The following is a 24,023-nucleotide window of genomic DNA, read 5'->3' as shown; positions in this document are numbered from 1 at the left end:
CAAGATTTTAATGTTCCCAGAAGAATTCTATGAATCTCATAGGCCATAAAGCGAACAACTGGAACTTATACGAGAGCCAGCTTGTGTAAGTTTCCCTTTCATTCAAAATCTTGTGTTTTAGAATCTTACCTTTTAGATTTTTCAAATGTCCATTCCATAATCTCACTCTTAACCTTATCTTTGATCCTGATCTAGACCTAGTAATATCACCTGATATTTTAATTCAATGGCCATTTTAATTCCACAGTCAGTTCCATCTCCACACACACACACCAGTCTTGTGTCACACACTCAATGACACATTGCTTCGGGGGGTGTACATCACTATAGCTTCCTGCCGAAGACACAATGACAGTGACCAGCTGCTCGAGAGCTAATTAAAACACTTCATTCACCACACACTGAGAGAAACACACGCATTCACATTACCACTAGTGCAAAAAGCCCTGCTCAGAAACATAATGATTTGGAGCTCCAAAAACTAATGAATTCCACTAAATCCAAAAGACAGTAATGAGGCTCTATCTGTGCCTTTCACACACTAAAAATCCACAGGATATAATTACCCTGATTTTTTAAGGGTGCGAACTGTAGCCTTCATGTGTAAAGGAGGCAAATGGAACCTCCTTTTATATGACAGTGATGACAATGCGATATTGATCAGCTCTTGGAATCTCACAATCAATATTTCATGTTGCCACTGTCTAGTTTCTCTTGGGGCTAATTATGTGTGTTTATCAATGGTTCAACACAAGGAGCTACAGCTACACCTTTACACATAGACATACAGACACATACACATACACATACACACATAGACACACACACACACACACACACACATACACACACACACACAAAGTCTTCATACCATGTGCCCACTTTCAACAGCGTGGCTGTCATTTACAGACAGTGGAGGTCATGTTTTTAGCTGAGCAACTGTATTTGTGTGTGTGTGCGTGTGTGTGTATGTGTGTGTGTGCTTGGGTATGTGTTAACCTTCGAATCTGATGACAGGTGTGTGATTGGTCATATGCTTAAGATATGGTTTCTTTTATCCCCTTAAGACCAAACTGCAACCCCTCAGTTCCCTTGTCACTCTAACACTCTACACACAGAGACAAGTGAGCAACATGAGAGGGCAGGAAGGAGAGAGAGAGAGAGAGAGAGAGAGAGAGAGAGAGAGAGAGAGAGAGAGAGAGAGAGAGAGACAAAGAGACAGAGAGAGAAAGATCATTGTCATCATCACTTCCATAGGACCTTGTATTTGTTTTGTTTGGGTGTTCTCTACCTCATATAAAATTTATCTATGTTTTGTCATGTAATCATATTGAACGTTGCTGAATCATTGTTGCACACTATCATTTTGGCCACACATTTGTGCATTTTTTTTTTTTTTTGAAAGGGACTTCCTGATAGAATGAACCGAATAGATAAATTAGCAAGTAACTCATTGTCGCTGTTGTCCTCAACATCGTTAACCTAAGAGTGGGTATTCAGATGACAATCCTCAGTTTAGGCATGAGTTTCTCTCACAGCAGTTGAGTGGGCACAAACAGTCATTAAAATTCACCTGGGCTTCCTTCTTCACACCACATCAAATATTCAGAGCATTTCACAGACAGTTAAAGGAGAGAGAGGAGAACTCTAGGAACAAACCTGGTGACACACAATAAGAACGAGAGGACACAGTATACTTATTGCCCAACTTCTGATTTGCTGTTGTTGTCGTCGTTGAGGAGTTGCTGTTTAGATGTGTGGTATTTTTTCCTTGTGATACAAAGAACCGATTAATCAAATATTGCATTTTTAATACGATGTGGACAAACCTGGTGTTTTTTCAATCATGTTTACATCTGTGGCTGTATTATCTTAGATAAGAAATTATTCAAAATTGAAGACTTCAAAATACTTCAACCTGCTTTTTTTTTTAAAAAACACAAACAAAAACTTATAATTCACTGCACTACCAATGTAATTGCAATGTAGGAGATCACAAAAAGTTCAAAAATCAGGTAGAAAAGAGAATATCTAGAGCAAACAAAATATTCATTCAGGGAACCTTATTTCTTTCACTGCCTTAATTTGTTCCTCATTTTCTTAACCTTCGTTGAACAGATTGTACCTCAGTCTGGTTACCGTGTTTTACTTTTTACAAATGCCTCCACTAAAGCTTCAGAGGAATTCAAAGCTTTTTTCTCTACTTCCCTTCTGATAATGGTATTGTGTAAACATGAAATCCATAAACAAGGAACATGTGATGTGTAATATATCTGCTCTTTTAATCTCAGAGGGGAAAAGGTCACTATTTGCTGATTCTACTTTCAGAACAGGAAGCTTGTATAATGTTTCGCGACTTTGTGGTGTTAATGAGGAATTCCATTACTTACATTCAGTCTTCATGTAAAAGATGTCTGTCCAATTTTATCTGTCAAATTCTGCACTGAGGACAAGTTTTAAATGCAGTGTGCAATACCTGAGGCTGCAGGCTTTATACCCTCTGTGGAGTTACAGAAGAATGACCTGGAGGGGTTCGCTGATATCAGAGCGAGATAAAAAGATTCAGTATGACACTCCAATGAGCTTCAGACAAAAGATAGGTATATTTCCTCTGGTTTTATCAGTTTCTGGAGCCATTAGATGTGTTTGGTCAGGCTTAATATTAGAGACAGGCACAAAGCCCACACTGGCTGTAGGGAGATACTATCAGTGTGTCCTACCTTATCATTGTGTTTCCAGGTAGGTTGTGCATCTCTCTCTCTCTCTCTCTCTCTCTCTCTCTCTCTCTGTCTGCATCTCTCTCTCCCGATTTGTCACATATCAGCTGAATTCTGCTTATTTGTACTCAACAACAGCACACATTGCTTGACTACGACTGTGTGAGAGTGGTTGTGTCCGTCAGTCAGAATGTGTTTATGAACCACCTTTAAGGTGGAAAACATTAAATAGTTTGTATATTTTGAATGTTTGAAATTTGAATAGTCTGTCCTTTATGAGTGTCCTGAGGGGACCCTGACTCTGCATATGCAGGTCTATTCACAATGATCCCTCTCACAATCCCTGTCTCTCCCTTTCTCTCTGTCTGAAGAGCACTGAATGTGGATGGGCAGATATGTCTGGCACACATGACAATAGAGACAGTGCCTCTCCACTGAGTTAATGAAATGTCTTCCAGCTAAACCCCCTATCTCTGCTCTCTCCCCCTCTCACTCTCTCTCTCTTTCTCTATCTCTCTCTCTCTCTCTCTCTCTTTCCCTCTCTGTCTGTCCATCTGTCTCTCTATCATGCTCTTTCTCTCTGTCTCTTTCACCCTCAATTTCACACACATATGCCCACACACACACTGAGATTCTCTCACACATACTAGTCATTTACTCCACCGAGTGCTGAGATGTTTTTTCAATGTTTATTTAATCAGCGCTTAAGAGTGGAGGATCTCTCAGCAAGTCCTCCAGAATTTCTGCGCCGTAGATATAAACTTGGGCATTACAATAACATTTCTTTTCACATGGTCTATGAAACACGAGCATGTAAACACAGCTATGACAAACTGACTTACAACTGACCTTAGTGAAGAGGATAAGTTCACACAGAACCTAAACAATCAACTAGATAACTGCCAAACCACTCCATAAAAACAAGCATCCCGATAATCTACAACGGAGACATGATTAAATAAAGTCGCATCCCTCTGGGAGATATACCCTTACACACACATACAGACACACATACACATACACACACATATGCATACACATACACGCACGCACACACACACACACACACACACACACACACACAAAGTCACACATATACTGGATGCCATGTGCCCACTTTCAGCAGCATGGCTGTCATTTACAGACAGTGGCAGTCATGTTTTTAGCTGAGCAACTGTGTATGGTGTGTGTGTTCGTGTGTGTGTGTGTGTATGTGTGTGTGTGTGTGCATGTGTGTGTGTATGGGTGTGTGTGTATTTCACATACCGGGAACCATGCCTATCTCACCAATACAATCAGGGGCAAGCATGAGCCAGCCTCTCTCCTGTTTCTGTGTTATGTGATTGTTGGGATGTGTCAAAGTAAATGAGATTTTTGGTGAGACTGGTAGACTGTGTGCTGAAAGCAAAATCAGAGAAACTAGACTGCTTTGTAGTCACTGATGCATTGCGAAGGTGTTTAGCATGGATAGCTTACAGCTGTGTCCTTAGCATTCATTGCTGAAATACCAAGGGTGAAAATTCAAATATCAAAAATAAAGTGTGTTCATCGAATCTGAACTCTCTACATGTGTAAAAAAAAATTCAAAAGCACAGATGTTCACTTTTAGGTCTGTTTGTTGTTCAGAATGATCATAATTAGGTCTATTTGACATTTGAAGATGCACTTGGTATTTGAAAAGTAATTCAAATATACAATCCATATATTTCATGTAAACCGTGTAATTTCACATTTAAAATGTCTAAAAACGCGTCTCATGTATGTGAGTTAGGACAGTCTTCGTAGATTCAAGCTGTAATACTCATTTCCATCTAAAGTAGTCGTAAAGAAGATTTGAACAGAATGAATTGTTATTGGCTATGTAAATCTCCCATCCAACCCACAACTGAGTACGCCACTTGTAACACATTCAAATCAAAATCCATATTTAAGATTGTGATACTGGTATAACTGTGTGATTTGGTAGTAGTAAACTGAATGTCAGTTTTGATTGTGACATGAGTCCAGGTAGCAGGACATATCCGAGGATACCTTTTGGTCCCTCATACGATTGCATAAAACAAAGTTCTAGAAATAGGGCAGCCTCTTGATGAAACACAAGTCAGACTTCTAGAGTGCCATGAGCATGAGACGCATGTAAGAAGTATAAGAAACACATGTCAGGCTAAATGTGGGTGGTGGTGTGAGTCCAAGTCCTCAGAGAAACTGCAGTTGGGAGTAACAGACTTATCTTCCTCTCCTGTTCAGTCCATTCATAATCTCCAAACACACTAACCACTCACATAGGAGTCTTGCATTTTCTTTCCTCATCCAGAAATATGTTCTTCTCTGTTGTCATTTTGAATTGTTATTTGTGTGATTTCTCATGTTGCCTGTGTCTACTGTGGCCTCTTCTACTGTGGAGGAGAGCTCCCTATTATGGAGAAAGTGTAGTAATCAACCTCAGTTTGCCCCGTAATCAAAATTCTGCTGTCATGAGCAACCCACTGATGAGCTAATAAATGTAGTTTACTGTCGTTATTTGGAGGAGAGACAAAAATAAAAGTAGTCATTCTTCCCCCCCCCCTGTTGTCTTTGTCTTCTCTCTCTCTCTCTCTCTCTCTCTCTCACTCTCTCTCACCACGTCCTGCCCACTCCAATGCCTCTGACAAGCCTCGAAGTGAGATTTACCAAAATACGATGGAGTTAGTTTGTCACAAAATGGAATGTAAGGAGATTGACTTGGACAGTTGTGGAAAGGAAAGTGGGTCAGTGTTGTTCTGAACATGAGAAAGAGGGAGGGAACAGGCTGCCCGTAGCAAAGAGAGAGAGAGAGAGAGAGAGAGAGAGAGACAGAGTCACCAGCAAAGCAATTATAATCTCCTTATCCCACCACAATTACTGAGATGTTTTCATCCTCCACTCCTAGATGTTATGTGACCGTGGGATATTTGTGCATAGCTTTGACAGGGAGATTCAGGCCCTGTCCTTCAGTAGTTTAGCATTTATTATGTAAATTGTTTACGCTCTATTACAAAAATCTGACACGAGAGTGTGGTGTCCTAGTCACTCATTGTCTCAATTTGTTGAAATTTAACATTTTAATTACCTGTTTTGGTTTAAGAGAATAGCAAGGTTAAAATTACAAAACTTTTGCTATCACATCAAAAGCTGCTTTCACTATTCACAAGTTTTGCTAGTTTCAAAGAGAATCATTCAGCCATTAAGAACTCTGCCCTTGCATTGTTGAACCCCAAATGTGTTCAATCTTATTCAAGACAGGTGATCATGAATATTAATAAATACCCAAAGCTTAAATGCATAGAGCTATATCCTAACACTGGACTGCCCAATCACGTCATGTTCCAATCCATGGATTTTTATGAATATTTATAGGTTAAACAGAGATTGCATATGACTTCAGCAAGTACTGCTGAGTCTTGTGTTTTATGACAGATTTGTAATTTATACAAAAATGGCCCAAAAGAGAACTTCACTGTTGTTGGCATACTTAATAACTGCCTAATTTTATTTTAATTATCAGTGTAATTTTCAGGGATGTTTCAGATCAATATTTTCCCATGTATATGTTGTTTACATTTTGAAATCCAGTGAATATATCAATGCACAACTTTGTGAGTATAACAATGTATAAAATATCATAATATTTTGTCTAAAAGAGTAATATGCAAGTGGAAGTCCCTGTTCTGTCGCAGCACCTATGAGAACAAATGAGAACATCATCAACACGATTATAAATCAATAGTTGAATCCCACCATGGATCTAACCATCAAGAACTGGGTCTGAATTTCAGCAACTGTGGATAAAATAAAGTAATCCAAAACCATTCTGAGTAAAAAAAAAATCGCTAATATGTAGGGAAACGTATTTATATTCATTTAGGGTACTTTGTCTACTTCAGTACAAAACAATTGTCCAAATTCAACATTAAGCTTCCAAGTTCCCATTGGAGGGAGAAGGTGAGAAGAAAATTCCTGCAAACTGTTTGTTCTCTGACGTGGTAAAGAAAGAAAAACAGTAATAGTTTAAGCTTATAATTTTACCTGAAACTGCCTCTTTAAATCTCTCTCTCTCTCTCTCTGAAATCTCCCCGCGACATTCCGCACCCGCCTGAAACTGTTCCAAGCACTCTATCTCAAATTGAAGAGCCCCCAGTCTGGAGAAAAAAATAAGACACGTCACATGCTTTTACGCATCCCAGCTCGACGACTTTAGCCTGTGCGTCCTCCTTCCTCCTCTCCAGTCGCCGGTGTTTCTTTAGGCAGTAAAGGTAGACAGATGGAGGGAGTCACTATGCCAAACAAGCGCACACGGCGAATGTCGAATACTTCTCTCTCGGCTGTTACCATATGATTTTTTATATATTTTCTCATTTCCGATTTGGATCGATGTCTCCCTCCTCTCTGGTCAAAAGATGACTGAGCCAGTGACTACAATCATCGACTTTTCCTGGGGATAAAAACGTGGCTGAAGAGGACAGACGTTTTAAAGCAAGAGGCTGAAGTGGCGCTTCCCTTGCCTTGCTTTTCACGATAGCAACAAAAGTGGTGTTCACCTGTTACTTGAACCATAATGTTCGCTTTCTTTGGCCTTAGTAACAGTGTGAGCCTGCGCAAATTGATTTTATCTTGAGCAAAAGGCAACTTCATTTGTATACTGCGAGTGAGGCAACATTTCAACAATTCACCATGAGTTGTATGTTGAAAACGTCTCCAACGAGGAAGCGAGAACATCCTGTTATTTGGTGAGCTCTCGTTTTACCGTCGGCCGATGAGAAAGTCTATTCGGCAAACCTTTTGAACTGTAAACTCAATCGTTTACTCGTTAAAGCAGATTTCAATTTCATAATAACTTAAACAGCTATGAAAACACGGACTCCGTGGCGCGCGGGTGGTTAAAACAATCTGTGGATTTATTCCCAGTTTGAAGGACCTTCGTTTTCGACTAATGTAGAAGCCTTCATGCTGGAGTGTGTTGATTGGGAAAGGCGTGTGTGTATGAGTGTTTGTGGAATGCGCACACAACGACCTGCCGTCCTTCCTCTGGCCGCGCAGTGTTGACCGTGGCGCACAGAAAGTGAGTACTGACTAATTTCCTCTACTAGTGTCAGACCCAAAACTGTGTATATCTGTGTATATATCTAGACATATTTCGGTGTATATCTGCATATACTCGTTATAATTATATTCAAGCAGGTGACTGACGAAAATTACTTAAATAGAAGAATCAGCTGTGATGTTTTTCGAATTTTTAATAGAGAGTAGAGCGTCACAGAGACATACATCCTGCTTATTTGTGGTCTGTCGCTGCTGTCACAGCCGTATTTTGACAGGAGCACGCCGGAGCGGGAGCGCGCGGTCATGCTGAGGCAAATGCTCCTGAACTCCACTGCGGCCGGAGCGCGAGGCTTCCACCTGATGACCCAGACGCACGCGCCGCCGACGACCCTCGAAGTCTCCCAGGGGCCTTCCCTGAGCGTGTCGGCTCTCCTCAAACCCACCGGGCGAGGTGGCGGCAGTGGTGGACTGCGTGAGGGCGAGCTGAGCAAACCGGACCTTGCGACCTACGTGGTAATGTGCCTAGTGCTGTTCCTGCTAGTGCTGCTGATCGTGTTCTTCATCAACTGTCAGCTTCGGAACTCGTTTTTTGCTTCTATGCCTTACGATCGGTCATTGCGCGAGGCACGGAGTTCTTACAAATGATTTAGAACAATGCTATGAACCCGAGTATGGATCTCAAGGACACTGCGATCCGGACATAAACTGGGAATGTATTGTTCTGAGCTTTCCCTCTGTAACTTGTGGAGTGTTGAACGGTGGAGGGGCGTGTAGATAAATGGCAGCGACAGGACTGGATTTGCTGTATCGCTCATCTGTAGGCCCTGTGAGATCACTTTGTTTGTAAATGATTGCTATTTTGTACCGCTAAACCTTGTAAACTGTTGTCTCTAAGTCTTGTGCACAACGTAATACAATTTATTTTCTTGTAAGCCCAACCATGTAGGACCGTTATTAAATCTGATATGTTTACTCAACAAACTTCATCGAGTCTCTCTCTCTCTCTCTCTCTCCCTCTCTCTCTCTCGTTCCATGATGACACTGTTCACTAAACTGACTCCAAGTGTGTGGTATAGATCGATGCGATCTGTAACCCACTGCTGATGGCGACAAAACCTTGGACAGAAACCTTGCAGAAGATGCTTATGATTTATTTAGTACGGCTCTATCTCATTTTTCCTTGATATTTTCCTAAGTTCAGTTTACCATCGCAATATTTATTGCTGGCGTCTCCTGAGGAACAAAATGACCCACTGATGTGTATCTAAGCGCGCGGAAGTAAATGGACTATCGATGTGCATCGTAGAGGTTCGAGAAATCCTGGCGCTCCTTAGGACTCCTCTACGACACATCAAGTGCCATCCTAAAATTATGATCAGACAGTCCCCTTTAATCTGCCTCTGTACGCAAAGAAATTATGATGACAGAGGCGGAAAATCAGGTGTAACCGATGCGATAAGAAAGGGCCACGCAGGGTTTGAGAAGGAGGCGTTTCTGGAACAGCCAAAAGGAGAGAGAGAGAGAGAGAGAGAGAGAGAGAGAGAGAATCTGTTGCCTTTTTAATAAGCCAAGAGAGCTCCGAGCTTTATCATCTAAATCTGTAAATTATCTTGTTGATTCCATTGAGATGACGAGATCTTCGAATGGCCTGACATAGTCAATCTCTAAACTAAAATGCATTAAGTAACTTATTAGAGTTTTAATTAAGAAATAAACGAGGGAGGAAAGGAACAAAAACATTTCAACAAGGGCAGTGTCAAAATGGCAGTCCTCTTGTTCTTGCATAAACCAAACAGCCAATATGCAGAAAAGTTGGCAAGAGAATAATACGTCAGCACTGAAGTCTCTCTCTCTCTCTCTCTCTCTCTCTCTCTCTCTCTCTCTCTCTCTCTCTCTCTCTCTCTCTCTCTCTCTCTTCTTGTCTGGTAAACACAAAACGCTTAAGAGTGGCTTTTTTATGATACAGATGAGAGTTTGGATTAATGACATGCTTGGTATGCAGACGGTTGCAATCGTGAATAAATATGCTGTATTGTGAGAGAGAATATAAACCGCTCTTACGAACTGAACAGGGAACACCTGTGGGCGGTGTGAAGAAGTATCAAGTATCACGATATCTAGAATATAAGAAGATGATATTTAATTCTTATCAACGGAGGGAAGAAAAGTGGGTCGCTATTGACTACAAACATGCAGTCAGTTTTCAAATTACTAATTAATTCACGAAAGTCAAAGAGTGAACTACTGCTGCAGACAGAATTGATCAGTGAAATATACTAGACTATATCTATTTGACAGAACAAGGAACATAAAGTCTATTGGTAAAGAGACGTATCATAAATTGTATAGAATTGCTAAAAGAATTGCTTCTACCGGCTGGCAAAATGTCGCAACCCTTTCATGTGCATGTGAGTCCAGCCTATGAGTGATTAATAATCAATTAGTCATTAAGGTGTTAAAACTCGTTTAGCTACAATTCTCTGAAGTGGAAACGCTGAAAAGGCGTTCGATTAATGAGTTTAGGGTGTCACAGCACCAAATCTAACCCATGCTTTTAGGGATTTTTGAACCTGCGACACAGAGGTAACCACACGGGGGAGCTCTTCGCTCAGAAACCCCTATAATCTTGCTTTACTCCAAAAAGCAAAATAGGAAGATACGTGCCCTACTTTACATGTTTTGTTCTTTGTGTAGACAATGAATCACTTTTTGTCTTAAGCATGTAAACCTACACCATGCCATGTAAACTAAAGCACAGTTATAACTGACGAAATATTATGAAAAACGTTTGACGGTCAAAGTTGTAATATTTTAGTGAAATGTAGCCTACTTTAGTGCTTTGTCTATATCCAGAAGTCTCAGGTGAGATGTCAGTGCACAAGGCTCCTCCCTCTCACTAACCTGCCTGACTCTGAGACAGGAAGAGAGCAGCTTTACCCTCGCCGTGTGGAAGTCACCATCGCTCGAAAGAGACGGAATCTTCCCAAAATTATGGAAATTATTATGATATGGCCTGCACCGTCAAGATAGAGAACGGATTACACTGTACGGGTTGATTCGCCACAATCTGACGGACCTAAAGAATTAGGTAGAACCGAAATTTGTTCAAAGTGTTTGTGTGGGACACATACACACACTCACTGCAGTAGCGAGAAGTAGCAAGTCAAACTCAGGAGATTATGAGGAAACATTTAATAGGCGCTTTCAGACGAAGTTTAGTCGGTTCTTTTTGCTGATATGGTGGCATTTTACACAATATAAACGTGGATTTAGAGTAGTCTGGGATCTGGAGAAACACGGACTTTTTATCTGGGGGTTCAAATTCAAATTTCCCTCCTTTTTTAAATCCAGGGACACTGATGTGAGTTGGAATTCACTTTAGCCAGTTAGCTAACCTCTTTGGCAATATCATTTAGGTCTCGGGGTGAAAATCCACACAAATGTTCCCACGGGGACCAAAAGGGAAACCTTTGTGTGATTACTTCTGATTTTGTTTGTAAAAAAAAAATCACACTCACTTAGAGATATCATAGTTTTAGGGGGAGATTTAACATTTTGCTTATTAGGGAAATAACGATACTGGAAACGCAGCATGGATCCACAATCCGGGAATTCAGCATCTGCCGGTGTTTCTAAAAGTGGCAAAGATAAGAAATCGAAGAAAACTTACGAGGATGGGGACAGCAAGAAGAAATTCGTAAGTAACTTAATTCGGTTGTTTGTTTGTTTTTTCGAAACGTGATCGACATATGGTTAGGATTACATTGATGACATATTTTTGCATTCACTCATGAGTAACCTACATTTTTGTGAACGCTAAGACTAAATTTGCTCATACTCGATGATAAAGTAATTTTCCCATTAATCTCACAGGTTTCACTGTGGACTAACCCAAAACTGGTTTACCGTTGTGTTGTTCGCATTTTTAGTTATGGGTAATGTTAGCGACTTCCAGAACTTTTTGTACGTCCTTGTTTTGTTCCCAGGCAACATCTGAAATGTATTACTTGTTCCTTGCAATAAGTTTCTCTTAGTGAGACGTAGCCTATCTGCCTTTGCCTGCCTCTCTCTCAACAAAGTTTTTGACTGCTAAAAAGTTCTGTAGTATGTTAGCTATTTGTCTCAGCGTCTCTAATGAGGAAGTAGCCTACCAACCTACCGAAGTGGTTTAAGATATTGATCATGTGGCCAAGTACTTGAAAACGTAGCATAAATGTTAAAACACCTTGAAAGGGCTAAATGTGCAGGCTACAAGTAACACTGAACAGATTACATAACCGTTCTGACAACAATTCAGTTAAGTTTTAAATTGGGGTGTAAGCGTTTCACGTTGTGGAACGGAGGCTATTTTCATGGTATTCTGGAAAACATGGAAAACACCCACAGTTTTTAAGTCACACGTTTCCCATGCGTTCATTTGCATGTGATGACACCTGACATAACAGTATGATTTTACAGTCATTTGAATAACTAAACGATGTGTTGTGGAATCCGCTTTTCCTTAGTTTTCGAATATTTTTTTTAACAAGAAAACTTCCAGGTGAGTAAGGAATATGATCCCAGTGCATGGGAAATGAGGACTTACGTCTTACTCCGTGAGACATCACGTAAGGTGCGCTTTCAGCATCCTCTATCTAACCCAGTCCACGCGCCTGACGGGACCGCTGACTGCATGTCATCCAATCTCCCCTTCTAAGTATGATAACGAATGAAAACCGATATTCCAACCCGCCAAAGGTTACCATAGAGTTGAAAACACACCTGTTTTTCCCCAACAAATTCTCAGATCTGAAGTAATACCTCTTGCTACCTGGTTTAACACTTGTAAATGAGATGCTCTACCTCCAGTTATGTTACAAGCAGATGTGGTCTTAACTTTGCTGGAAACATGATTGGAATGTATTGTCAAGTATAGGCGCATACACACACATGTAGCAGTAACAAAAATCTTTTTTTTTTTTTCTTTTTTTAAAAGTCTGCCCTATCCCTCTAACCCATTTTACCCATTTGACTAATTTTTGCATTTTTTGGCTAGTAGCAGTTTTGTCTCATGCATTGCTGTTCTGTTCTGTTCTGTTCTGTTGTGTTTCAACAGATAAGTATTTTAAAACATTCCTTACTGGTAACAAATGGTCAGGGCCTGCTCGAACTGACCCCACCCCTAAAGCAAGCAGAAGGTAGCACCGTAGCTTTCTTGACCTGTCTCTGTGATAAGCGCAGTGTTATGTAGTTAATCACAGGGCAAAAATAGGCTGTCAGTTTTAGAGAGAAGAACTTTTAAAGATAGTTTTAGTACGCAGTCTTTTGACTGCCCAATCCTCAAAGACAGACACACACACACACACACCACAGAGAAAACAAACAGCCCTATATTACCAAAGTCAGGTCATTTATATGAATGTAGTGGAATTGAAGATGTTGAGTGTATGCATTTCCATCATATTTCTTTCACTCTTTTGGTAATGCAAAATGTGGTTGGTCTGGAATAGAGTGAGATATCTCTATGTAGGTCTGTGCTCATGTGACTAATACACTTTAGCTTATAGGTAATTACAGGCCAGAAGAAAGACTACACACTTATGCACAAATGCACTTATGTGTCCTAGGAATGTCAAATGGAGGTGAAAGTGAATATTTAACAAGTATTTAGAAAGGTTTTAAACTGGAAACATAACCTGTTTTTCTCCTCCTCTGAAAACAGGTGGTAAATTTATCATGATGGTAAAAAATTCACATGAATTAGGTAGATCTAACATTTTTCCTTTTTAGTATATCTCTCTTTCTTCCTCCTCTGTCCTCAGGAGTTTCATTGTATCATGTATTGGCTGTGAGAGAACTGGACTTAAGATGAATTAAAGGTCAAAGAGTCTCAGATTGGTCAGCCCATGGTGTTGTCCGTAGTGACAGGTTTTGTCCCTCTGAGTGCCTGCAGAGCATGTGTGTTAGAGTGAGAATGGTTTTTACTTTATGTCCAGAACATATAAGTTAGAGTGAGAATTATTTTAACTTTGTCCAGAGCGTATAAGTTGGAGCAAGAATGGTGTTTACTTTATGTCCACAGGTTAGGCCAGAAACATGACATATCTGCCAGCTCAGCAAGTTTCATTACCTCAGGCAACATTTAACACACACACACACACACGCCCAGAACACATACACACACTCTTTAGGAACTTGTCTTTAAAGGCTGGGAACTTGTTAGTGAGGTGGGGAGGTGTGAAGCAGCTGTTAGCTGACTGTGCTGTCAGTGATGAGGTCTTGACTCTAATGGGAGAAAACTAGGCCTAACACAAAGACGATCTGCTGAATATCTCTCTTTTCAAATCAGTTTTACTACTATAGAAAAAAAATCTCAAGTTTGAAATTTCAGTGAATGTGGAAAGTATGTTTTTAGTCAGTGTCATGTCTAGCCCTGGCCCAGAATTTACCTCTAACTCACTTTTCTTTCTTTCTTTCTTTCTTTCTTTCTTTCTTTCTTTCTTATTTAAGTTGTTTTTAGTGTTCTTTATCTTTTAATGGGTATATTATAGCCATCATTTCCATCACGAAAAAAAAAGAAAAAGAAACCACCGCCAGAGTCACATGAGTGAGAGTGTTTCTTTTAGGGACGTGAACATGACTCAACACTGAGAAATGCTGCGCTGGGGATGATGATGATAATGACGATGACGATGATGATGATGATAATGACGATGACGATGATGATGATGATGATGATGATGACGATGATGATGGTGGTGACAGCTATGCAACACAGAGTGAGATAGTAAGAGATAGTGTTGGGGAGAGTACAGATAGTGTGTCTTTGACAGGCTTTAATCCTGTTTACAGACCAAGCAGTCTTGTTTATACCCGTCTAAACTTTGTTATGTTTGGACTTCAGGTGTCTGTCAGTGTCTCATCTCCTTGTCTGCAGTGTATAGATACTAGAGACGGACGTTAGGAGATCACACAGTCAGCTCTTGTACTGTAGCAATAAGTCACTGGTGTGATGTATAACACTGAACGCAGCTAGGGCTGCAGCTGTATAGAAATTTCCTTGCCGCGGTATTCGGAGAGTGCCACCTTGGGGTAATACCACGACCAAACCCCCCTGCGTTTAATTATTCACTTATTTGAGCGCTCGCCACTTGTTGCCGTCAAGGTTGTATTTCATAAGTTTCGCAAAAGCCTCTGCGACTCTCAACTGTCTTTGGCCGGCACTTGACCCTGCCGAAGCGGTCTCACTTGATGGTCCAGGTCAAGCATACACAGAAGGATGCGTTGTTCTCAGAGGCGATTTAAGATTCATTGTGTTAGCTCGCTTCGCTGATACCTTTTTACCGCAGATGAGACATACTGCCTCTACTAAATTGGCTGGTTCCCCCTTGTTATTGGGTTCAAACCCAAAATGTGCCCAAACTGGCGATCCCACATTTGGCTTTGCAACAGAGACATCATTTTTACTGTTTTATTGCTTTCAAAAGTCAAAAATCTATGGACTGAGTTCAAGGCCATCGCATTGTACTAGTTTACTCATGGCGTGCATTTCAAGCACCATATAAAATGCTAAATATTTGGTTGATTAACTTAAAACTAAAGAAATAGTTATTACACACATTTAAAAGCATTTTACGTGAGTTTTGTTACGCATATTAATTAATAAACATGGGTGTAGACAAGGGTTGTAATACATTGAATGTTTTCTTCCATAACATTATTTATTGATAGTTGCGGTTGCTCACTAGTTTGACACCAGACCCGCAAACCACTCCTCCGTGTCAGTCCTCTTGATTGATTTGATTGGTCAGTTGATCAGAAGGATACAATGACGTGATGCATTTGCTAAATGTTATGTGTATGATCGGTGGAGAGATCTGGATGTTTTAGAATCGTTTTGTCGCGCTCGTGTGGAGAAATTTTAAATAAAAAACGTATACTGTGGATGTGATCCTATTCAAAACTGATAAAAAAAAAAAAAAGTGAATTTTTGAAAGCCGAGAGCTACATGAGAACGGCAGCATTCTCAGATAAGGGCGAAAAACAGCTGTTATGATGGTACTGGTGGTGACGGGCTCCACAGTACACCTCCCAGTACCGTACAGCTGGTGTGCTCTGTTAGCCAATGATGAAATACCAAGGCTCTAAACTCTAGAATGTTCTGATCTGATCGGTTAATATGGTGAGGTATTTGGATTCACATGTCTTTTGATGTACATTCTTGTTGTGTTTGTGTCTTACTTCTTTCAAACATCTAAGATATAATTAACATATAGAACAGAGTATATGAGATTGCAGTTCCCTGTGTCTTAAGATGGTTTTGGTTTCAGTGAAATGTTTTCTATCAGAGGGGAGAGAGGAATTCTAGGCTTTGATGTGTTAAGCATTGGTGCAAAATACTCAATCTTGTAATATATGATCTTAACAAGAATCAAGACGGCTATTACCAATGTAAAAACTTAATGTTGGTGTATAATCTAGGTAATTCCCATGTCTGGGATATTTTGCATTGGCGTGAACCAACTGAAGTTGAAACAAATACAGGCTCTGCCTCTGTTGGAAACCCCCTTTTTCCTCAATGGCATTGCAAGGCATCTAAGGTCATATCCTTCTTGTATAAGGGAAGTGGTTACGTTTGGGTCCAGTAGCACAAACAGAAGTACACATTTAGTCAGCCTATTGTTTGTCATAATCACTGCTACATTAGTCTTTGAGGTTGAAAGGGTCAAAGTTGTTGCTGGCAGAACGAACCAAAACGTCAGTCTTACTCTACACTCACACCACAATCCGTTACCTCCTCCGAACTCCTAAAGACAGTTCAGATATTGGCCCTGTATGCCTCCAATTTTCAAGCTCTAAGGAGGCTAATATTTGTATGCTGACATTCGTTTATTACAGCAAATTGAAGGTGGAAAACCCAATCTTTAGAATGGATATAAGGTATGCACACGATGACACAAAGATGAAAAAAAAAACAAAAAACGATTCATCATGAACAGCCTGTGCCTGAGAACAACTGCTTTAAACAGCGGTGTGTGTGTGTGTGTGTGTGTGTGTGTGTGTGTGTGTGTGTGTGTATGTGTCTCAGGCCTGCTGTATTTGTCTCTCCACAGGCCCCTGCATGCCTGCGAGGTAGAGCGGTGGGCCGGTTTTGTCTCTGTGCTCTATAGAGATTAGAGCACAGGCCTCAGTGGATTAGACAGTAATGGGGGGCCTGACTACCCAGTTAAGGAGTCTTACTGAGAGAGCGTGAACCTCTGATAGCCACTAAATCAGATGCTTATAGAGCAGCTTCACCCCATTACCTAGACCAATATTTCTGTCTGTAAGGCTGCTACTGTCTGGATATTGAACCTCAGCTAACACATCAAACATGCATCCCCCACCCCTCCCAATTTACGGAGCTGCCTTAAAGTAAGAAGACAATGGTGTACAGATGAAAAACTGGAGAACGATCTATCTTAAAACTTACACATTGCCATGGCTTTAGAGTCCTAGGCCTTCCTCCTTTGTCTTTAGTCCTATTGTGACTAGCACAGTCATACCTTGAGAATGTGTTAGAGTGTGTCTGTCTGTTGGGGATAGGTTTTTTAGTTCATCAAGGTTTTGACAGCTGCGTAAGAGAACTGTTCAGCTAGTCAAGGTCCTTTAGTGTCAATGTGGAAGAACCGCGCTGAAACCAAAAACCAGGCTACAGACTCGTGGGTCGTGATTGGTGAATGATGATGTAATCTGTCCATCCCTCAAAAAGTGTACTTTGTGTTTTCAGAACTTTGAATGTCAAAGTGTTCCGATTTACAGCAAGTAGTTCCTTTTAATCTCTCCGCTATGTTCTGGCTCTGTGAGTAGTAAACAGTGAAATATGACCAAAAACAAAATTGTTGATGTTATCAAGAGGGACTTTTCAAATAGCTTCGGGATGACAATAGAGTGTGCTGTGCAGTATCTCTACAGAATTTATATCTCGTGTATTCTTTTACTCCCTCCCCCTGTCCCATGCCCTCTCTCCCTTCCCTCGTGTTGCTTTAAGAGTCCAGAGTCCACTGCCCACTTCTAGGAGAATATGTAACATGCAAACTCTCTCTCCCTCTTTCCTCACTTTCATGTGTGTGGTTTATGAGTGTGAATATACACAGAGTGTATATTTGTGGCCTAGATGAGTTTCTGAATACTGTGTGTGTGTTTGTTGTGGTGTTTAGCTGAACTCAGGCCACAGTGTTGATTAAAAAGTGAATGGGAGGCTTTGATTTCTTTAGTATTCCGTGTAACTGCAGTGTACTGCTTCTTATTGGCCGATAAGCAATAGCGCACAAACTCCGCCCCCTCTCTGTGGAAACCATTGTGGCATCATCTGGGCCTCAGACAACAACAGACTCTTTAACTTTGGTTTTCTCAAGTACATTAGTAGGCCAGTCTTTTACTTTGAGTGTGGGTCCTCAGATAGATCTTTGTTCCAATCTGTAGGTCTTATTCAGATCACTTCATGTCAGTAAAAACAAATATTGTATCAGAACTTTCTGAAGTGTTTTCTAGTTATACAGGTTGGATTCATTCTGTAGTTAGCTACCAGCTGTAATTTTTTTTTTTTTTACCAGCTGTAGTATTTTTTTGAGTTGTTCCTGTTTTAACTTTCTCTTTCACTAGCATTCTGTTTGCTTTTAGACAGTCTGAAAAACAGTTGATTTACTTTTCCTTTCATCTTCGTGTTACCTTTATGACTAGAACATTCTAGAGATTCTTTACACCCTGGCTGTGTTGGAAGTCAGTGATTCGATTTTTACCACCACTGAATTTGGCTTTCACCTTCACTATGCAGGTTTAGTGTACAGGTTGTGTTTGTTTTTCTTCAGCACTTTCTTCCTCTTGTGTTTATATATTATACGTTGAATTTTTTTTTCCACACTGTGGAATATGTGAATCATCCTGTTCTTCTGAAGTGTGCTGCTTAGGAACAGAAGATATGTTTTCAATAAGAGAAAGAGCGTGAGTGTGTGAGAGAGACAGAGACATATTAGGGTGGGAGAATTCCACTGACTCTGTTTTTTTAAAATATTTAATGTACAGTTCATAATGATTGCTTTCCATTTGACCTTGGGGCCAGACGTCGCTGAACTTTAATACAGAAGACGGTGAAGATTCTAGAATACTTAAACCTTTTTAAACTGTAATGAAGATTTATGATGCTGTGAAGAGATCATAGGCCATTCGAGTAGTATGTGGTGCATAGATTTATGTGATGAGTTTGAAGTGAGAGTTCAGAGGAAAGACACTGTACCTTGTGGCAGGAAGTTGACTGCTCATTTACAGGAAGTGATCATCCACTTTTATGCTCTCTCTCTTTTTCTCTCTCTCTCTCTCTCTCTCTCTCTCTCTCCCTCTCTCTCTCACTCACACACACACACACACACACACACACACACACATACTTTTCTGCTTTAGTTTGAAAAGAGCTGCTCTCTTGTCATAAATTTGTACCAAGGAACAGTGTATGTCAGCTCATAGCTGGCTGTGGTTAGAGCACTTCCCTCTGGAAGAGAGAATGTGCTTATTTCTTCATCTCGGTTAATGTGTGAAACGGTGCGTTTATCTTCATGTTTACTTGTATTTTTCTGTGGGCCTGTATGCACCATGATTTCATGTTAAACCTATGAATGAACATTAACTAATGTTATGCATGCATGTTTTGTGTGTGTGCATTGCAGGGTGAGACCTATCCACACTGAGTGGCCCATTGTAAAGCACAATGGGTTAATTGTAGTACTTGGCAAACCCTCTAACTCACTGTCTGAGCCTGTGTCTGTTTAAGAGAGAGACAAGTAATCAAGGCATGAGAGAGTAAGGACCATAATATTGTGATAAAAAGAGTGTGTTCATCAAACACATATGTGTGTGTATGTATACATATATGTATATGTGTGTGTGTATGTGTGTGTGTGTATGTATGTATGTGTATATATATATATATATATATATATATATATATATATATATATATATATATATATATATATATATACACACACACACACACACACACACACACACACACACACACACACACACACAGATTTCCGCATTGCCGTTATTCCTCTTTCTGCTGCTCTTCCTGTTCATGCCACAGCTGTGTTCGTAACGTAACATTAAAGATTAGAGGTGCTTAGTGCATGTGATATCACTCTCCCTCTCCTCGAGTCCAAACTAGGGACCACAGACATCACAGCTACATTATATCTCCCACTATTCTCCTTTATCTCTCTCTCTCTCTCCCTCTGTCCCTCCATCCCTGTCGCTGAATATACTCTGTCCTTCCTTAGCTGGTTAACCTGTCTGCAGTGAGTGAAGCTACTGCAGTGACTCATAGGATTAGATTACACTACAGGACGGACACACACACACACACATACATGCACACTTGCGGCCTGCACACAGTGAGAGATAACTGACTCATGTATACACATAGACAGGGGTTATGTGTGTGTTTTCTGGTGTAGCTGTGTAGGATTAAAAAGGATTAGTTTGTCTGTCATGCAGCTTGACTCTCCCATTTTCCCACTGTATGATTATGATTAGCACTAATCTTGTACACAACAGCAGGGGAAAAAAACATAGAAAAAAATTTATTTTGGTGGTATGGGAGTGTGTGTGTGTGTGTGTGTGTGTGTGTGTGTGTGTGTGTGTGTGTGTGTGTGTGTGTGTGTGTGTGTGTGTGTCTTTATTTTAAAGGCGAGGAGTCTGAAGAGCAGTTGTTCACCGTCCCTGGTAATGAAGCCTCTGTGAGGAATGGAAATTACCTCTGTCAGTCATGTTGACAAACTGACACACTGTTTTGCCACACACTCCACTCATTCTGTGTGTGTGTCTCTGTGTGTGTCTGTGTCTGTGTGTGAGAGGTGCCAGTTCAGGAGCTCAGACCAAGAAAGTGCGTAACCTCTGATCTCTCGTTAACTGTCATTAATCAGTTCAATCTCACTATTCTGTTTTTTCTCTTCTCTTTCTACATCTCACTTTCTTGTATATTTCTTTTGTTCAGTGTTTCTATTGCTCTCTCCCTCTCTCTGTGTCTGCCTATCTTAGCAAGTGAAGACATTCCTTGATTTAAGTCAGCCTCCAGAAATTGTCTGTTAGCCTAATTGTTTTGCAAATATTGTTTTAATTTCCTAAAAATGAGAACACTCTTTACAGAGTAAATACTGTTGGGTGAGTGGTGTAGGGCATTTAAACTTAATTGATTTGATAGTGTAGTTTGGATTAAGAGAGACTAAAGGAACACAGAAGCAGGGATAAGAGGAGAGGGAGAAAAAGAAAGAATAGTGGGGAGCAGAGGTGTGCGATATGACGATATATATCGTGTGACGATAAAAAAAAAAAAGTCTGTCGTTTCATATTTTTCTCTGTCGTTTATTTTGTTGTGTCGCAAATCACTCTCGGCAATATTTTTCGTCATGTGGACGATGCTTTGCTTTCTTCCACACGGCGCGGATGTAGGAAGGAAATTTGCATGAATGCAACAAAAACTTGATGCGGAACAGGGTGATTCCAAACAGGAGAAGGACTCCGAACAGCCAAGAAAAAATGAGGAGCTCGTACCTAAAAGAGGGGCTGCTTCTGTGGCACGGATGTTAGCGAGTATTATATGCTTGGATGCTTGGTTTTGATATTTTTGATCATATTCACGTTTTAGGCCTATATTTTTTTTTGGTCTGCAACTACAGTTTAAAAGTGTTGTCTGTCTACCTTTTTATATTTTATGTAAGGGATAATGTACAGCGACCCGGTCACTATTGCGAAACAGACCCTGACAGGGTGATGCAGAACCCTGACGCAAAACTTTACATTGTCCCGCTCGTTACACAGCTACTTACTAAAGAAATCAACAATTTGAGACAAAATGTTGATTCAAACATGATTTTATACATTTAAAAATGATATTATTGCTTCCGCTAAGGGAAAAAAATGACCATAGCAACAGTGTGTTATTCCTAGCAGCAATCTGCTATTCAGACGGAACAGACCATAGAATGCCATAATTGACCAATCAGAATCGAGTATTCAGCAAAGCCGTGTAATAAACATTAATTTTTTTTATTTTATTAATTGAAAGTTTGCACAAAGGTTTTAAATAAAAGGAGAAAAATAATCAAATATGAGTATTTGTCGAGTATATAATTTGAAATGAAATAAGAAATAGGCCTTTCCATGTGGTCATTTTTATAAACTGTTTATTCATTGAATTTACAGAAAATATGCTATATCGTGATATGTATCTTTATCCTGATATGTAAAGACCTAGCCTATGTCAGGATATGAGATTTTGGTCATATCGCACAGCTCTGATGTGGAGTTGAAAGGATGTGATTATATCTCTTTAGGACATGTTTTATTTCTTAGTATGTGCATTCCTGCTGTGATGTGTGTGTGTGTGTGTGTGTGTGTATGAGATGAATGTAAGTGTAGCTCTGATTAATGAGGATGTGGCTAACCTTTGTAAGGCTACAATACTGAGAGCAAAAGCTTGGAAGAAGTCTCTCTCAGCAATCTCACACACACACACACACACACACACACACACACACAAGCAACAGTCTGCTGTGCCCAGAAATATCCCAGTGACCTACAGAGCCAATGAATGGCTTTTGTTTCATTATGGGTTGTGTGTGTGTGTGTGTGTGTGTGTGTGGGAGAGAGAGAGAGAGAGAGAGAGAAAATGAATATGAAATCCTTTATGAGAGCTTCTTTCAATGAGAGTTTGTCTTGATGACAACCCTATTCAGAGCCTAGATCTCATGAGTCTTGAATATTGATTCAGAAGTCTGAGTGAGTGGGCTTTGTGCTGATGTACACACAGGCTGTAGTTTTGTGAAACTTTCAGAAACAGCTCCATCATGAGACAGCAGACTTCCTGCTATAACAGTTACTTCGCTGGCGCACGCACACATGTGCGCACAGACACACACACACACACACACACACACAGTTAGAGACAGTGTTCTTTCTGTAACTGTCTGTTGCAACAGCTGGAGCAACACCCCATCACATGGTGGCCTGTTTGAACAACACTTTCTAGAACATTGTGGAATATCTTAACTGGACTTCTTATTATAGAATATCAATCCTCTAGAATATAGTTCACCAGGACTTGTGACTGAGATTTTTCTGTGAAAAGAGAAATTGTAATTTTTCATAGAAATCTCAATCAGGAAGCGGTCTTCAACTTTAGCCTTGAAGTCTTTATTGCAGACACAAGGTTCACCTTTGAAATGAGCCACTTGAAGAAGATTTGAATTTTTCCGTGTCTGGCTTGCATGTTTTAACAGAAGCTCTTCCCTCCCCTCAGCAAAACACATTCCTCGCCACTTTTATCACAGCTGATGGGATTTGTAGTCCTAAACCTGCGGCCATGTTCAGATATAATTTAGCGTCTGCATGGGGACTTGGGGACAAATGCATGGGGACAAATGTGTTTCTGTTCTTTCAAGGTATCATCCTCAAGTTGACATGAGGTGTCCGTGGCAGAGCAGAGGACCGTGTAGAAGCCAGAGTTCCTTTATTTTGCTTGTGTGCAGCAGTTGTGATTACATGCTGAATAATTTTGGTTTTGAGTGAGTGGACTCTTCTGTTGCTATCTTATGAGAGGAAACTAGTCTCTCTCTCTCTCTCTCTCTCTCTCTTTCTCTTTCTCTCTCTCTGACTGACACACACACACACACACACACACACGCACTAAATGAGTATATGACTGTGTGTTATTGGCAAGCCGGCCATGTTTTCCAGTGATGTCGGGGTTGTTATTTGGTTCCTTTGTTTTCTTTCCTGGCTTTTAATAAAGGTCCTGAGCCACCCTTCCCCCCACCTCTCTCCACCTCTCTATCACATGCATACACTCACTGTCACTCATTCAGTCTTCTTAAACATCAGTCGATTTCCCTGTCTCTCACTTACTTTCTCTCTCTCTCTCTCTCTCTCTCTCTCTCTCTCTCTCTCTCTCTCTCTCTTTCTCTCTCTCTCTCACATGCACGCACACACAAAACACGCACACGTACACGCACACACACGCACGCACACAAAACCTCGCTCAAATACACTATGAGACCTATCTTACTGTAGGATCTTCAGACAGTATTTGGCTGTTACTGAACTGTGTCTTTGGGGACACTGACTCAACTTCCTCTTCCTGTTTTAAGGGGGGGAATGAAGGGAACACATGAGTTTACTCCTCAAAACCCTCTGCAGCTGGGTGAAACCACGGTAATTCTCTGTGTGTTGGCTGGC

The 24,023-nt window shown here is 40.5% G+C and overlaps 2 protein-coding genes across 3 annotated transcripts in view; both read left to right on the top strand.

Annotated features, from left to right (window-relative positions):
* Nucleotides 1-7,720: 7,720 nt before the first annotated feature.
* smim32 (small integral membrane protein 32) lies at nucleotides 7,721-8,538 on the top strand. Its single transcript, XM_030766888.1, has 2 exons — nucleotides 7,721-7,794; nucleotides 8,037-8,538. The coding sequence occupies exon 2, from the start codon at nucleotides 8,079-8,081 to the stop codon at nucleotides 8,418-8,420; it is 342 nt and encodes a 113-aa protein (XP_030622748.1). The 5' UTR covers nucleotides 7,721-7,794; nucleotides 8,037-8,078; the 3' UTR covers nucleotides 8,421-8,538.
* Nucleotides 8,539-10,718: 2,180 nt separating this feature from the next.
* Nucleotides 10,719-24,023, top strand: part of diaph1 (diaphanous related formin 1) — an 85,774-nt gene continuing 72,469 nt past the window's right edge. For both annotated transcript variants that reach the window (XM_030793653.1, XM_030793645.1), the window contains exon 1: nucleotides 10,719-11,472. In XM_030793653.1, the coding sequence (XP_030649513.1) occupies nucleotides 11,368-11,472 (105 nt within the window). In that variant the 5' untranslated portion in view covers nucleotides 10,719-11,367. The remainder of the gene's footprint in view (nucleotides 11,473-24,023) is intronic.

Source organism: Chanos chanos, chromosome 2, assembly GCF_902362185.1.
Source record: "Chanos chanos chromosome 2, fChaCha1.1, whole genome shotgun sequence".
Classification (NCBI taxonomy): domain Eukaryota; kingdom Metazoa; phylum Chordata; class Actinopteri; order Gonorynchiformes; family Chanidae; genus Chanos; species Chanos chanos.
This window is presented reverse-complemented; position numbering and strand designations above follow the sequence as displayed.